Below are 14,270 nucleotides of genomic sequence, written 5' to 3'. Positions count from 1 at the left end.
TTTTCTTCTTTTTTTGAAGATTTTTATTAAATAATTTTACTCCCCAAAAAGCGCACTGTCCTAATTTTGGGGCATGGCTGAAGAGCCTATTTTTCTATTTTCATACGACCAAAATCATTCTTAGCATGCAATATGGCTATTTTGATTTAAGGGTTATGTCTGTGAAAATTAAACCTTTGCCAATTTCCACTTTTATGTAAACTAATTGAGATCCTGGTGCAGAAGGTTCTAAAGTTGGCAGAGACCAGTGTCACTTGACTGCCATGATCTCTCGCACCAGGACAGACATTCCAGTGTGCAAATGTCTGAGGATGGGGGTGAGGGATATCACTGCAATGTCCAGTAGATTGCTTGATAGAAATATTGCAGCAAACTACAGCAATTTGTAAATTAAGATTATCCTATCTATTGCTTCAATCTTCATGTAAGCTTGATGGTAAAGCACCACAGACCTGGGAAAGGAGGAATTACAGTTTGGGTTATAAATTAAAATGTAAGCATGCGAAGAGAAAACACATTTTAAGAAAAGTATTGCCTTATTGCTAAAAGTGGGTTTGGGTTTCTGAAAAACTGTATGTTTGAAGGAATTCACAGTGCACTCCGATTCAATGTGAGTGGAGCGGTTTTGGGGAATTTAGAAAGGAACGTTTGTTAAGATGGCTGCTTTGGTTTCTTTACCTTTAGTAAAAATATACACTGGATGCCAACTGACTGAAAATCCAGATGTTGTGAATTGTTCGTGGAAATTAATTGAATTCTTACTTCATTAAATTACACTGACTATGGATGTTCTTTACTTAAACTTTATTAGAAAATCTAGTCTGTCATAATTACAAAAAATAGAAACATGAGATGTTACGTATAGGCAAATTGATTTAAAATAATTACTATTTGCATCAGGGTCTAACTGTTTCACAATCTGGTTAGAATTCCACACGCTATGTTATAGCAAAAACAAAATACAGATGTGGACATGTAGCACATTTTAATGGTCACCAAGTTAATGATAATACATTGCATCATATCCCTTACTTTTCTGTACCCTGATGTGATTTCGGCATCACCAATTCAATCAAAAAGTCAATAAAATACTTTAAACTTGATTTTCTATACCATTGAAAATATTTTCTTTTTATTTACAATGAAATTCAATAAAATTTGCATAACTGCTTTCTCAGAACTCAGGCGTTTGAATGGTTTGTTTGCAACTTAATACATAATATTTTTGTTAGTACGTTCAGAGGTTTCTGAGTCAATCACTGTTGAATAGATCCATATTGTCTAGCCAGGAACTTAGTTTTTGTAAATCGTCCATAAAAGCCCTATTGTTCATTTTTTTCTGCTTCATCCATTGATGCTACAAGAAGTTTAAGCACAGCGTGCAGTTTTAGTAGCGCTTCTGAGGTGTCTTTCAGTTCTTCAAATTTTTCTTCAATCTTATCAAGCTGTTTAGTATGTTGTTCATTTAGAGCCTGAAGGTGTTTTTTATGAAGATATAGTGCTTGGTTTTCTTCCAGTGTATGCTTTTGGGTTCTGAGCTTGAGATCATAATCCTGGGCATCAGAAATTTGAACCGCAAGATGCTCTTGTGCCTGCCGCAGAGCACCAAGTTCTGCCCTCAGTCTCTGTATATTTTTCTCATGGTTCAGGATCTGGCTGATGTCTAGAGGGGTTCCATTTTTAAGTTTCGGGATTCCGCTGTTCCTTCCTCCATTTTTAAGACTGGGTTTTCCGCTGTTCCTGCCTCCATTTTTAAGACTGGGTTTTCCGCTGTTCCTTCCTCCATTTTTAAGGCTGTGGATTTCGCTGTGCCCTCCTGCATTTTGATGGCTGATATTTTCACTGTGCCCTCCTCCCTTTTCAAGGCTGTGTCTTTCACTGTGCCCACCTCCATTTTTAAGGCTGTTATTTTCACTGTGCCCTCCTCCGGTTTCAAGGCTGGGTTTTTCACCGGGCCTGCCTCCATTTTTAAGGCTGGGTTTTTCACCGGGCCTGCCTCCATTTTTAAGGCTGGGTTTTTCACCGGGCCTGCCTACATTTTTAAGGCTGGGTTTTTCACTGTGCCCATCTCCATTTTTAAGGCTGGGTTTTTCACTGTGCCCATCTCCATTTTTAAGGCTGGGTTTTTCGATGTGCCGTCCTTCATATTTTAGACTGGGTTTTTCACTGTGCTCTCCATTTTTAAGGCTGGGTTTTTCACAGTGTCCCCCTCCATTTTTAAGGCTGGGTTTGTCACTGTGCTCTCCTCCATTTCTATTAAAGCTGTGTTTTCTGCTGTGCCATGCCTTCGAACCCAGAGTGTAGTCTAGAACAAATCTGAGTAGATTCGGAACAGTGATTTCCAAGTCTTCTGGGAATTTCAAACTTTTATCTTTCCTGAGGGATAGAACACATGGTAAATGGTTAATGAATAGACTAACAAAGGGTTTACGTTTAAAATGTGTTAAAACACACCTTCATGTTTTTTGGGCATGCACAAAATAGTATAAAAGACTGAAGGACCAGTCAACTGCACAATTTTTTATATAGCATCAGAATTACAGGAAAAGGGTGACCTCTGCACCCGAGACTGAAATCTTTTTCATAACAGAGTAAAATGTGACATTGTGAACAATTCATATTTATGTTGCAGTACTACTGAAATATATTGGGCCATGTTAAAAACAACACTGGTTCCGCTACTGGATGTGTATCATTGAATCGTTTCTGTTCTATATGTATTGAAGTTCACCTTTGGGAGCTGCCACTGGTGATAGAAAAAAATGAACTGCTCATTGTGGGCTATAGTTATATGGGTATGTCTATATATCATGTTGACACATACAAATTCTATAACGAGAAGAGGCAAAGCCAATAGGTCTTTCCGTTAAAATGTTAAGTAACTTTTTTGGCCTTGTCAATGCTAAACAACATTGACAAAAATTAAATGTTACCAATGTAGAACTGCATCACCCAAAAAAATGTGCAGATTCCAGCAGTGACGTGTAGGCATGCATGCATGCACATGATATTGTAGCAGCCATTTACTTTATGGCCCAGCATGAGAATTTGAACACCGGCATTGGTCACCATGCCTGAGCACTTAAATTCCATGACATATCAGACACCTATCTGGGAGCAGTAACTTCAAAATAAGAAGCATTGGCAAAGCCAAAAGGCCTCACCTATGCTAGAGTGCTGGGCTTTGAACAATTCTGTTGTACAATATGGCTAAAAACAGTTGACAAAGTAATGAAAGAAAAAGTGCTGTGAAGAGCATGGGCATCCGCAGAAATGTTTCGGGGGGGGGCTAACCTGGCAAACAAAGGGGCGTGGCTAATTTTAATCAATAGGGGCAGGCTAAAATGGCAGACAATCAGGATCGGGGTAATGCTCAGGCCAAGCTGAGAAAAAAAAGTGGTGAATTCTGCATTTGAAACTGGACAACAATTAGAGCACACTTATGAACCCTAATATTCGCCGCCCGGCCCCTTAAAACTCCTACATTCCCTGATCCCTAAAATTAGACCCCTGGCACCACATAACCCATACCCGCCCTGACCCCTAAAATTGTCCCCCTGGCACGCCAAAACCCATACCCGCCCTGAACCCTAAAATGTCCGTCCTTGCAACCCATACCCACCCTGAACCCTAAAATTACCCCTGGCACCCCAAAACCCATATCCACCCTGAACCCTAATAATTTCCCCTGGCACCCCAAAACCCATACCCGCCCTGAACCCTAAAATTACCCTTGCCACCCCAAAACCCATACCCACCCTGAACCCTAAAATTACCCCACTGGCATCCCAAAAGCTGAACGCTAGGGGGCAGATTTACAAGCCCACTGGCATGGGTGCAAATTCAGGACAGTGAGTGTAAAAATTCAGGACAAAATTCAGGACAGCGGGTCAAAATTCAGGACAAAAGGTAAGGTTTACAGACATACTATTGCGCAACCTTCTTTGATGTAAGTAAGTAAATAGACAACCACTAAAGTGCAAGTGAAAATAGGTTTATATTAGGTTGAGACAATTATGCACTTCATGGTTTGTCAGTATACGCGCATCTTTAAGCAAATGTGAAGGTCTTTTTGTGGTAACAAAACCGCCCCCACCTTTCCAGTTCCCAGAGAAAACATCTGATGCCCGGTCCGGCCAGTTTGGCCTTGATACCACCCTCCAATGGCTCCCCTCATCTTCACAAAGACCCTCTCTCATGTGTATTTAATTTCTTCTTTAGTGCTACTCATCCCAACTATGTGGGGCAGAGTTTTGGAGTGCGTTGCAAAACACACATATTATAAAGAGACAAATCACTCAAATAAATGGGAAAGTCAATGTATAGGAAATGTTGCTTAAGATAATGGGGCTTACAATGTGTAATCATACTTTCATCCATCATTCAGTCTTTCATCATTCATTCTGTCCTTCCATCTGTGTGCCCAACAATGTCCATATTCATCCATTTACAAACTTATCCATCACGTTTCCTTCCATCCATCCATCATTTCACTTATCTATCCCTCATTCCACCCTTTTACTCATCCATCCATCTACCCTTTAACCCTATCCATCCATACACTCATCCATCCACTCTTCCACCCATTAACACAGCCATTCACCCGTTCAATCATCCATTTACCCATCCCACTTCCTCTTTCAATTCCCTTCACTTAGCCATCCACCCCACCCATCTACTCATCCATTCATGAATCCATCCTTTAAACCTATCATTGATCCATCCTTTCACTCCTCTATCCTTCCTTTCACTCCTTGATCCATCCTTTTGTCCATCTACCCGCCTTTTCACTCACTCAACCAGCCTTACATCCACCCTTTCACTCATCTGTCCATCCATTCACCCTTTCACTTATCAATCATTTCACTCATCATCTCACTCATCTATCCAGCCATCCATCCCTTCACTTACTTACTCACCATTTCACATTAATTATGAGACCTATCAAGAACTCCACCCTTGCTGTAGTTCCTAAAGCAAGGGGTGGTGTGGAGCAGGGTTCACTATGCCCCTGCACATAGGCAATCTGAAAAAGTGGAAGGCATGAGTCATGCATGATGCACAGTGCCTTGACGTGGGGCGACTGACATGCTGTTTCCAGAGCATTAAGGGGGGTGAAAAAACTAGGGGGGTCTCTCCAAAAGGGTGTTTGATATAATAAAATGCGTGGCTTAAAACACATAAGCTAAAAATCTGTGCTTAATATAATGTGCCACCCGACTGGTATTTTTGTTGCTTCTGTCATTGCATCCAGATATATAATACGAGTAAAGTTACACTTGGAACAATTAACGTTACACCTACAACAAGCCATAACTATTGGCTTTGTCTATGGTTGTTAGTTGCATAAAATAAACAAGCATTTGCAATGCATCGGTTTCACCTTTGGGATGTTATATGTATTTAGGAATGCAGCATATTAGCCTGGGTGCTGAAACATCTACCGTATTTCAATATGGAGGGAAGTAAGCATCAAACTACGTGACACGCCAGGTATGGGAACACATGTGGGTGAGATCAGGCATTTAAGAGTGAAGTTAACGGAGAATGCACACTTTGTTTGGAAGGTGGTGTAGTTATTCAACAGGGCTATCACTGATTAAAGTTTGAGCTACGACCGCTTGGCCTCTGAATTGTAAACTTTCTGTCACACCAAAGTGCAAAAGCACTTATCAAGTAAGTTTATTAGAAGAACTCAACCCTGCACAAGGCACATGCCGATTAAGTAGCGTGAAAGATAGTTATATCTCACAGCATGAGTTTGACCCTTTATGTCAGTGTTGTGTGGCCACCCAGCTGTAAAATGTGGCAACCAATGTTGCGCAGTGTGGATTTCTTCTTTTATTAGTCGCTGATGAGTGTATGCAGCCTCCAGATACTTCTATAACCATATTGGCCAAGTACTTTCAGAGCCTCCATCTGGGCAGGAAAGTGGTTTATTGAGTCCAGTACCTAAACTCTCCCAGGCCTTCCCAGCTGTGCAGAGGCCAAACTCAGCTGTTCTGCCAGGTGAAGATCCCTGGATGCCAGAAGACATCATCCCAGATCCTGTTCTGATCAGGCCCCTACAATCGATTCACTGCAAAGTCTTTTTTACAGTCACGTACTGATATAGGTGACCATCCACATAGCATAAGTTCCATTTAGGAACTATGTAGGCCCATGACCTCCTTCACACAAAGAGAATTTATTAACATGTCTGCCACAATACAGATGAAAACCATATTTGTACATTTGGCTTTATCTCCCCATATATTGCCAAACATTAAAATCATACAGAAATTGCATTATAGGCCCACTATTGAACGGTCCTTATGCTAACCATGATAGGTGGTGATGGGTAAACTGGGGCCACAGGTTGTCTGATGATTCTTGAGGTTGTTGGAGTGGAATGAACAGGAAAGCTGTGACAAAAATGTAAGAAATCTGTGCTTAAAGGGTTTGATATTCACTGTATGCTGGCAGCTGTGTTACTAATGAGGCAGGCATGCTGAGCGGCACCTATTAGGGTTTCAGTTCCCTTCCTTTACCATTAGTGTGGGCGAGTAAGGGTTCCTGGGCACAGCTAAAGTGAAGGGCATCGTGTATTTGTCCCTCTGGTGGGAAACGATAAGACTGGAGGGCATTTGGAATCAGAAGGGGGGACCCAGAGCAATGCTCCTGTCTGTGGCCTGAGTGTGGGAGTAAAAGAAGGCTCACCAGTCTAAGGATGCCTGCAAGGGGTGCTTTGTGAGACTTTATAGGGCCAGCCCCTGCACATCCATTCACAGAGAGGCCCATCCTCCATCCCCCAATAGTCTCTTGAGCAGGAGCCATGATGACCCAATGAAGTTTTTCAAACATGCACACCTAAGCATGGTTTGTGATAGATGCTCATGGGTTGCAGGAAGTTGTCATGTCTCCCGGCGCCCCTCCCTTTCGTCGGCTCACTCACCGGCCGGCGGCTCTGTCTTCACTCGGGGCTCTCCCTCCAGTCGGGGAGCCTCAGGGGGGGGGGGGAGGGGGCAGGCACCGGCAATGTGCTTCGCGCCCCCTCCGCTCGCTTCTGAAGGCCGCTCCTCTCGCCACAGGGCTCCCTCCGCTCACGGGGGCCCTGCAGTCCAGCTGCCATCACTCTTCCTCTTCTCCCCGGACCCGGCGGTGATTACCCGGCACTTCGGAGATTCCCTCGGCGAGGACGAACGGCTGACTCGGCTTCCGGATCCTCGCTGGGGCGGCTCCACTGCTGCGGCCCAATCCGGTCGCGGCTCTGCGAGCCTCCATACACGCCCAGCTTCTGCGGGCAAGGCATCGAATGAGAGCGCGGCTCTCGGGACAGGCCTACTGCAAACGGCCAATCAGAGCGCGCCTCCTGTAAACAGAGGACCAATCAGGTCGCGGCCCCTTCGTTTCTCTCGCTTCAGCTTCTGATCACTTTCAGGCCCCCGGGCCGCAGCGGTGAGAACACGGGGCAATGCCGGGTCGAGGTGGCCACTCGATCAGGCCATAACTGGACAGCGAGGAGGGGGGACAGCGAGGAGGGGGGAGGGGGGACGGCGGGAGGAGGGACACAAGGCAGGACAGCAGCAGAGGGGGCGGGAATGGACAGCGCATCTGAATTCACTTTCAGTGAAAGGGGAGGGAACGGGAAAAAACGTAACTCCGCCCTGGGAAAAAATCTCGGGAACGCCCCCGAATCTGGTCCGGCCTTGACGGACAGATCCGGCACTCAATGGCTAGCCTCCATTTATGGAGCTAACCAATGAGAGCCGGGGGACGTTCCAGGAGTCCTTATTGACGACATAGGATTTCACCTGCGCTGAAGAGCTGCGCAGAGCGCAGCCTTCGGCAGGTGAAACCCAAAAAGCAGCAACCATGGCTGCTATACTATAACAATAATCCTTTCCTTTCAACTTCTTTCACCGCCTTCCTTTGACTAACTGGATTCTCACCTAGCAGCAGCATGGGCGTTTGTGCACTTCCATGTGACAGAATGCCCTGCCCTGGACTGAGGCTGTAGGAGGCCACCACATGCTGTGCCAGCCCAGACTGACCCATTGTCATTCTGTATGGGGCAATCAGCCCTACACAGAATGATAATGGGCGGGGCTGCTCTTGTACACAAGGGGGGTGCGAGGTGGCCCCATCAGGGAGCTGAGGCCTTTTGCAGGGGGACAGCTCTGTTCCCTGCAATGCCTAAAATTAAGGCAGACGGTTGGATGATGTCCTGCCTGAGGGTGAGCCCTGGTGTCAGGCCTCCCTCTGGGATGCATTTGTGCAGGGGGAGCAAGGAGAGGCACTCCAGGGGAGGGCAAGCGCCCCTCATGCGGACGCCCATGGTGAAGAGGCCAAGGCTAGGCATGTCGTATTGCTTTTTTGCCCCGTTACTTTCAGACACCCTTCTGTTCAACAACTACTCTCGTATGGAGTGCTGCAATTTACACACAAAATAATGCTAAAGCAGTTTGAAAAGCTGGATTTTTATATGTGATGAAATTGACACATAGCTCTAAAAAAAAAAAAAACACTGCGTGACTAAAACACCAAGCTTATCATGAGACAAACTGAGATTTTGCTTGTACATCAGTAAAACGTGTAAATATAACCCCAGTGCATAATTACACCTACAGTCTTGTGCCCCCTGGGGTAGAAGCGCTTTGCGTGGTCCAGCTGGGCTGGCTTAAACTATTACAAAACAATGAAAAATATATGCTGGGAGAAAAAGGTAACTGAAAAATATATGTAAGCAAGTATGTGCTCTCAGGAGCTGTGAAAGTCACAGCATCTTGTACTTTGCGCAATACTGTATTTTCACTTAACCCCTTAAGTGCTCCCGTCGGCAAACGGCTGTCGCGAGCACTACCTCCGTAGTGCAGCGCACGTCCGTTGGCCGACGCGGCACCGCCCACTCATAAAAACCGCCTCGCCGAAATTCGCGCCGCGGTTAAATGTGTGTTTACAGGTAACCTGGGTCAGTTCAATATACCCCTCCCTTATCACCCCACGCTGCCTTTAACCTACAAAATGAATTCTGTCGCTAAGACTGTAGGGGTGGGGTCGTGGTGAATAGGTCGAATAAGGTTAGGGCCAACCGCAACACAATTTTTTGTTTAATGTAAACATGCAATCTTGAGAAACAATGACCAAAGACAAGAGCGATGCCTTTTTTTTTTTTCTTTTCTTCTCAAGAGTGAATCAAAGGTATGTATCTTTTGTTTTAACGTTCCAGGTCACAACAAATAATCAGCTCTCATTACCGCGGGAGTGCTCAACACACAAGTTTAAATAATTGGCAAAATTAATAATAATGCGTGAAGACTGCGTGCCGTATCATGTTTACTTTTTTGTGGTAAACACAGGTTCGAATAGGCCAGTTTCTTGCTCAAACGTTACTAAAAACAAGCATTTACAATGCAATGGTTTTGCCTTTGTTAAAGTTAGAGCTATTGGCATTGCTCTTGACATTATTTTTATTTATGTTTTTTTAAACATAAATAAATGGCATTGTCATTTACAATGCCAATAGCTTAATCTCTCGCAAATGTGAGACCTATTGTACCCTATGGACGAGCTCAGCAGACAGCAATTACTACCACACACACACACCCAGAGCCACACATACACACAACCAGAGCCAGCCACACACCCACCCAGAGCCACACCCACCCACCCAGAGCCACACCCACACACACCCAGAGCCACACCCACACACACCCAGAGCCACACACACACACACCCAGAGCCATACACACCCACCCAGAGCCACACATACACACACCCAGAGCCAGCCACACACACCCACCCAGAGCCACACACACCCACCCAGAGCCACACACACACACACACACACACCCAGAGCCACACCCACACACCCAGAGCCACACACACCCACCCAGAGCCACACACACCCACCCAGAGCCACACACACCCACCCAGAGCCACACACACTCACCCAGAGGCGCACACACACCCACCCAGAGCCACACACCTGTCTGGCTACGGCCAAAGGAGATATGCAATCTGACACATCAATCAGTTCTATGACCCCACAATTTATCAACTACTCAAGTTCCTTGGAAACGTCCTCCCTCACCATAAAAGGAATACTCTGTACTTTGTGAACTATGAGCTTTGCATCAGTTACCAAGATAATCTTGTGCTTGAATCCTTTAAAATGTCCTAGCTTACAACGGACACAGCCAATAACACATCATAGCGTTATCATATAGACAATGTTCGTCTTTCCAAAGAAAATTACTTAGTTTATACATAGGTGAATTGCTCAAAAAGTAAAACAGAGATGGGTACTGGAAACATGAAGTTTGAAGAATTTTCTGGGTCAGAGAATCAACTCCAAGCAGTTTTAAAGCTCCTCAGTATTAGGAGCCGTTAGTTAACATCGCGCTCTGTGGCCAATGTTATCCCATGGGGTGCGGCTTGGCTGTGCTTGGGTTTCTTGGATAGATTGAGTGCATAATACTTCCAAGAGATTTTAAGATGAAGACCAACAATCGACAATAATGGTATTATTAGGTTCAGTATGCACAAGTCGCATTTCAGCTTCAGGTCTTAGAATTCATCCAAACACACCTGCCACGATACCAAAAGTGATGCCCAAGGCTTCACCACCCAGTGGCAAAAGTGGTAAGTAGTATCAGCTTATTAGGAGTGTCCAACACCGGATAGCCACTGTTCCTCCAGCTGGAGAGGTTGGCACCAGGGAGTTAGAAATCACCTGTGATTGCAGAGTATGCCTGTGGGTGAGATCACCCACATGTCAGAGGCACCAACACCAGTACTGCAAAGTCAAGTAGACGTCACACTAGTGAACAGCACCAGGAAATCCTATCTGCGACTGAAACAACAATAGCTCATGAACAATAAGAGGTAGATCAATCAATTCTAAGGTTCCTGCACTCCACATAAGCACTGGAGAAAACTCAGTTTGGCCCATAATCTGTACGGGGGAAAAAGGCACAAAGAAGTTACTCCCAGCAACGCAAGTGACGATTGCTGAATGGAAAAAAAAAGCGGAAACGGGAATACATTGGGATAATCGCGTGACGCAGGAGACTCAACCATGGGCTGGAACGCGATTAAAAGAATTTGAAAAGCCGCAAGGTTTCAAGTACTGGGACATGCTGGGGATATCAAAGGTAGGAGATATACTGGAGGGGGGGGGGCTTGTTTTGTTCAACTTTCCTCAGAAAGAGTTTGAACTAACCTTTATACAGTACTATAACTACCTGCAAATCACTCATGATTGGAAGGCAGAGCAGATTGAGACAAAAGCAATACCTGAATATGGACCGGGAAGGCTTCTTATGGGGGGAAACTGGAGAAAAGGCGATCACCTGGTAAGACTTTGATCAACAACCAACCAGACACATTAGTAAGCCACAGGGCTAAATGGGAGGGAGAACTAGAGACCTCTGATGATTTGGATTGGGATGCGGCCCTACTGCACCCCAGGGAAGTGGTGATAAAATCATGCCTCCACTCGATACAATTCAAAATGCTGCATAGGGCGTATTACGATAGGGCCCGGTTACATGGTTTTGGTAAGGCGGCAACACCTCAATACCTTCGATGGCACACTGAAAGGGGAACGAACTTCCACACACTATGGCACTGTCAGGTAATAGCCGCTTACTGGGTCACCATCATCAGGGAACTCAGCAACATACTAGGCACACCGATACCAATGGACCCCAAATACCTACTGCTAGGAATACCTACAGAGATAGATCTCCTCAGGGCCAAACCACTTTTTGCAAATATGAAATATTGGCGGGGAGACAGGATTTGGCAAAACACCTGGGGGCACCAACTCCCCCCACATTGCATGAATTGAGAAGGAGGATGGACCTCTATATAGCAGCCAAGAAAGTGACATACAGGCCGTGGGGAAGCCCGAGGGAATTTGACAAGTTATGGGGCCCATGGATGACATACTAAGGATTTCAAATGTAGCCGTGTTAGGGGTGGGGGGGCACAGTCCCACTGTGATAACGCCAAGCAGTTCAGATGACACCCATTAGCGAAACAGACACCAGCCTCACAAATTGTGCCCGACGTTCCCACACTGCTCGTGTCCTCACGAATAATGTGTCGATTGCTGCTATCATGTAGTAAAACCTCTGGAAAACTTGTGTGCCATGCTACAGTTGTATAAGAGAAAATATAATAAAAATATATTTTTTTTTAAATCCTACGATTCCTGACGAAGGGAGACCTCCTTCAGATGATGGAAAGGGACTGAAGTCACATTCTGCAGGAGATCCCGTTTGTGACAGGAGAGTTACGTATCTGCACCACGGCACATAAGGAGGACCGGGACGGCGCAGGCTCACCCTGTCTATGCTTCAAGGGGACGGAGACTCTCAGAGCCAGATGTCTTCAAGCCAGGTGTTGCTTTTTCTAGGCAACTGCTCAGGATGACTGCTCAAGCCTGGGGCAGCCGGTATCCATCGAGGCTTGCCACATGCAAGCCATTCCAGGGCTGGGCTTTGAAGGCGTTTGAGACAAGCACTTCCTCCTCAGAAGGACCTTCTCGCTCTTTGGAAGTTGGGTCTTTCTTCCTTGGTAGGTCCAACAAGGAAGCTCTACAGAAGCTTCCGAAATTCAGGCCTGGTCTGGAGAGGCAGTAGTGACGCAGCCGCAGCACTACTCCTAGCTCTTCCACATTCTTCTCTTCTACTGTGGGGTGAAGGTTCTCCTTCACTGCAGAGAAAAAAAGCTGAATGAACTCCTCGCCGACGAAGCCAGTACTTACCCTCCAATGCTGGGCAGGCCTCGCCTACCAGGCAGGTTCAGCCTTTGAAATTTAGGATCCCCTTCCAATCGTGAAGTGCATGTTCTCAGTGTGATTTGCTTGTGGTGTTAGCATGCAGTCTACAGGGTTGCTACTAAGACTAGTTTACGCTGGTTCTGGTAATGTGGCTCCAGATACAAGACAATTGCACAAGGCAATGGTGGTCACAGAAAGAACAAGCATTGGCGAAGGCAGTAGGCCATTTCAGGATGACTGATAACAATCCAAAACACAGCATTACTATTTTCACACTAAAAAATTTTAGAAGAAGGATGTTGTCTTTGTTTAAAATCAAAGTTGCACAGCTAAAATAAATTGGCACAGGCGAGACCTACTGCCAAACGGACTGAATATCAAATTATTGCGAAACCCAGTCACAGACCCATTAACTACTACGGGTCTCGTGCACAGCTACCTGGGTCTTGGCCGAGTCTTCCACAATTCTCGTCACATAGTGAGAGCGCCCCTCCAGTACAATCAGCACTTCGCCCGTTGCAATGTACAATTACTGGTGCTATGTACTCCTATAGCCCCCACTCGTGAACTGTGGCAGCTCGCAACAACTAGATGTCTGCAGCAGTGAAGACCAGTTAAGGGAGTTCCGGCGCTAACTGTTCTCACAACTCCGCCCGCAACCGTTGTGTAATGGGTCTCCAAAATGGCGGCTGTGGGCTCTTAGTTACGTATAGAATCGCCCCTCTCACACAGTCTGGTATCAGCATGCCGGGTCGTCCCCTGCGAGTCCCCTCGTGTCATGCGGCCCCTTCAAGCAACGCACATACCTCCGGTTTCAAAGGCGCCTCACTCAGCGGACGCCCGCCCGCATTCTCTGTTCGCGGCCCACAGACTCACAACACCCGCAAGCAGACCCCCGAGCACAGCAATGCCGGACCAGATTCGGGGGCTTTCCCGGCTTTCGGCTGACGTCGCGTGACGTCGGCAAAAGCCAAAGAATCTCGGGAACGCCCCCGAATCTGGTCCGGCATTGACGGACAGGCCCCTCGTCCAATGGCTAGGCTCCATTTATGGAGCCAGCCAATAAATGACTAGGGCCGACCCAAACCCCACTACAGTTCTCATCAGGTTTTCGCCTGCGCGAAAAAGATGCGCAGAGCGCATCTTTTCGCCAGGCAAAACCTAAAAAACGCGGGAGTTGTTTCTGTGTGGCCTTTCATCAAGCTTGACTAGTCATCTGCCAGTTGCTTATTACTGTACTTGGCTGTTAATCTGGGACTAATGAGGTGAAATCATTGTGCAGATGCTGTATAGTCATGGAAGGTGACTGGTTTCTGAAGCAAACACAAAAGGCCAAAATAGAACATCAGAAAGACTATTACAAGGGGAAAGGGAGTGACCGAAAGACAAAATGTCATTTTTCCTGGGGTTCTGAAATCATTGCATGATATGGAATGCAAAAAACAGAAAAATGAAATAACCAAGGGAGTCCTTGTCAGCCTTCCACTTGACCACACTGGTA

General features: G+C 45.9%; 1 protein-coding gene across 1 annotated transcript in view; it reads right to left on the bottom strand.

Annotated features, from left to right (window-relative positions):
* Positions 1–787: 787 nt before the first annotated feature.
* The window catches only part of TXNDC11 (thioredoxin domain containing 11), a 450,106-nt gene continuing 436,623 nt past the window's right edge, over positions 788–14,270 (bottom strand). The window contains exon 12 of the mRNA XM_078663148.1: positions 788–2,376. Coding sequence (XP_078519274.1) covers positions 1,323–2,376 — 1,054 coding nt within the window. The 3' untranslated portion in view covers positions 788–1,322. The remainder of the gene's footprint in view (positions 2,377–14,270) is intronic.

This window comes from Lissotriton helveticus, chromosome 10, assembly GCF_964261635.1.
Source record: "Lissotriton helveticus chromosome 10, aLisHel1.1, whole genome shotgun sequence".
Classification (NCBI taxonomy): Eukaryota; Metazoa; Chordata; class Amphibia; order Caudata; family Salamandridae; genus Lissotriton; species Lissotriton helveticus.
The sequence above is the reverse complement of the archived record's forward strand: the minus strand, read 5'-3'. Positions and strand labels throughout refer to the sequence as shown.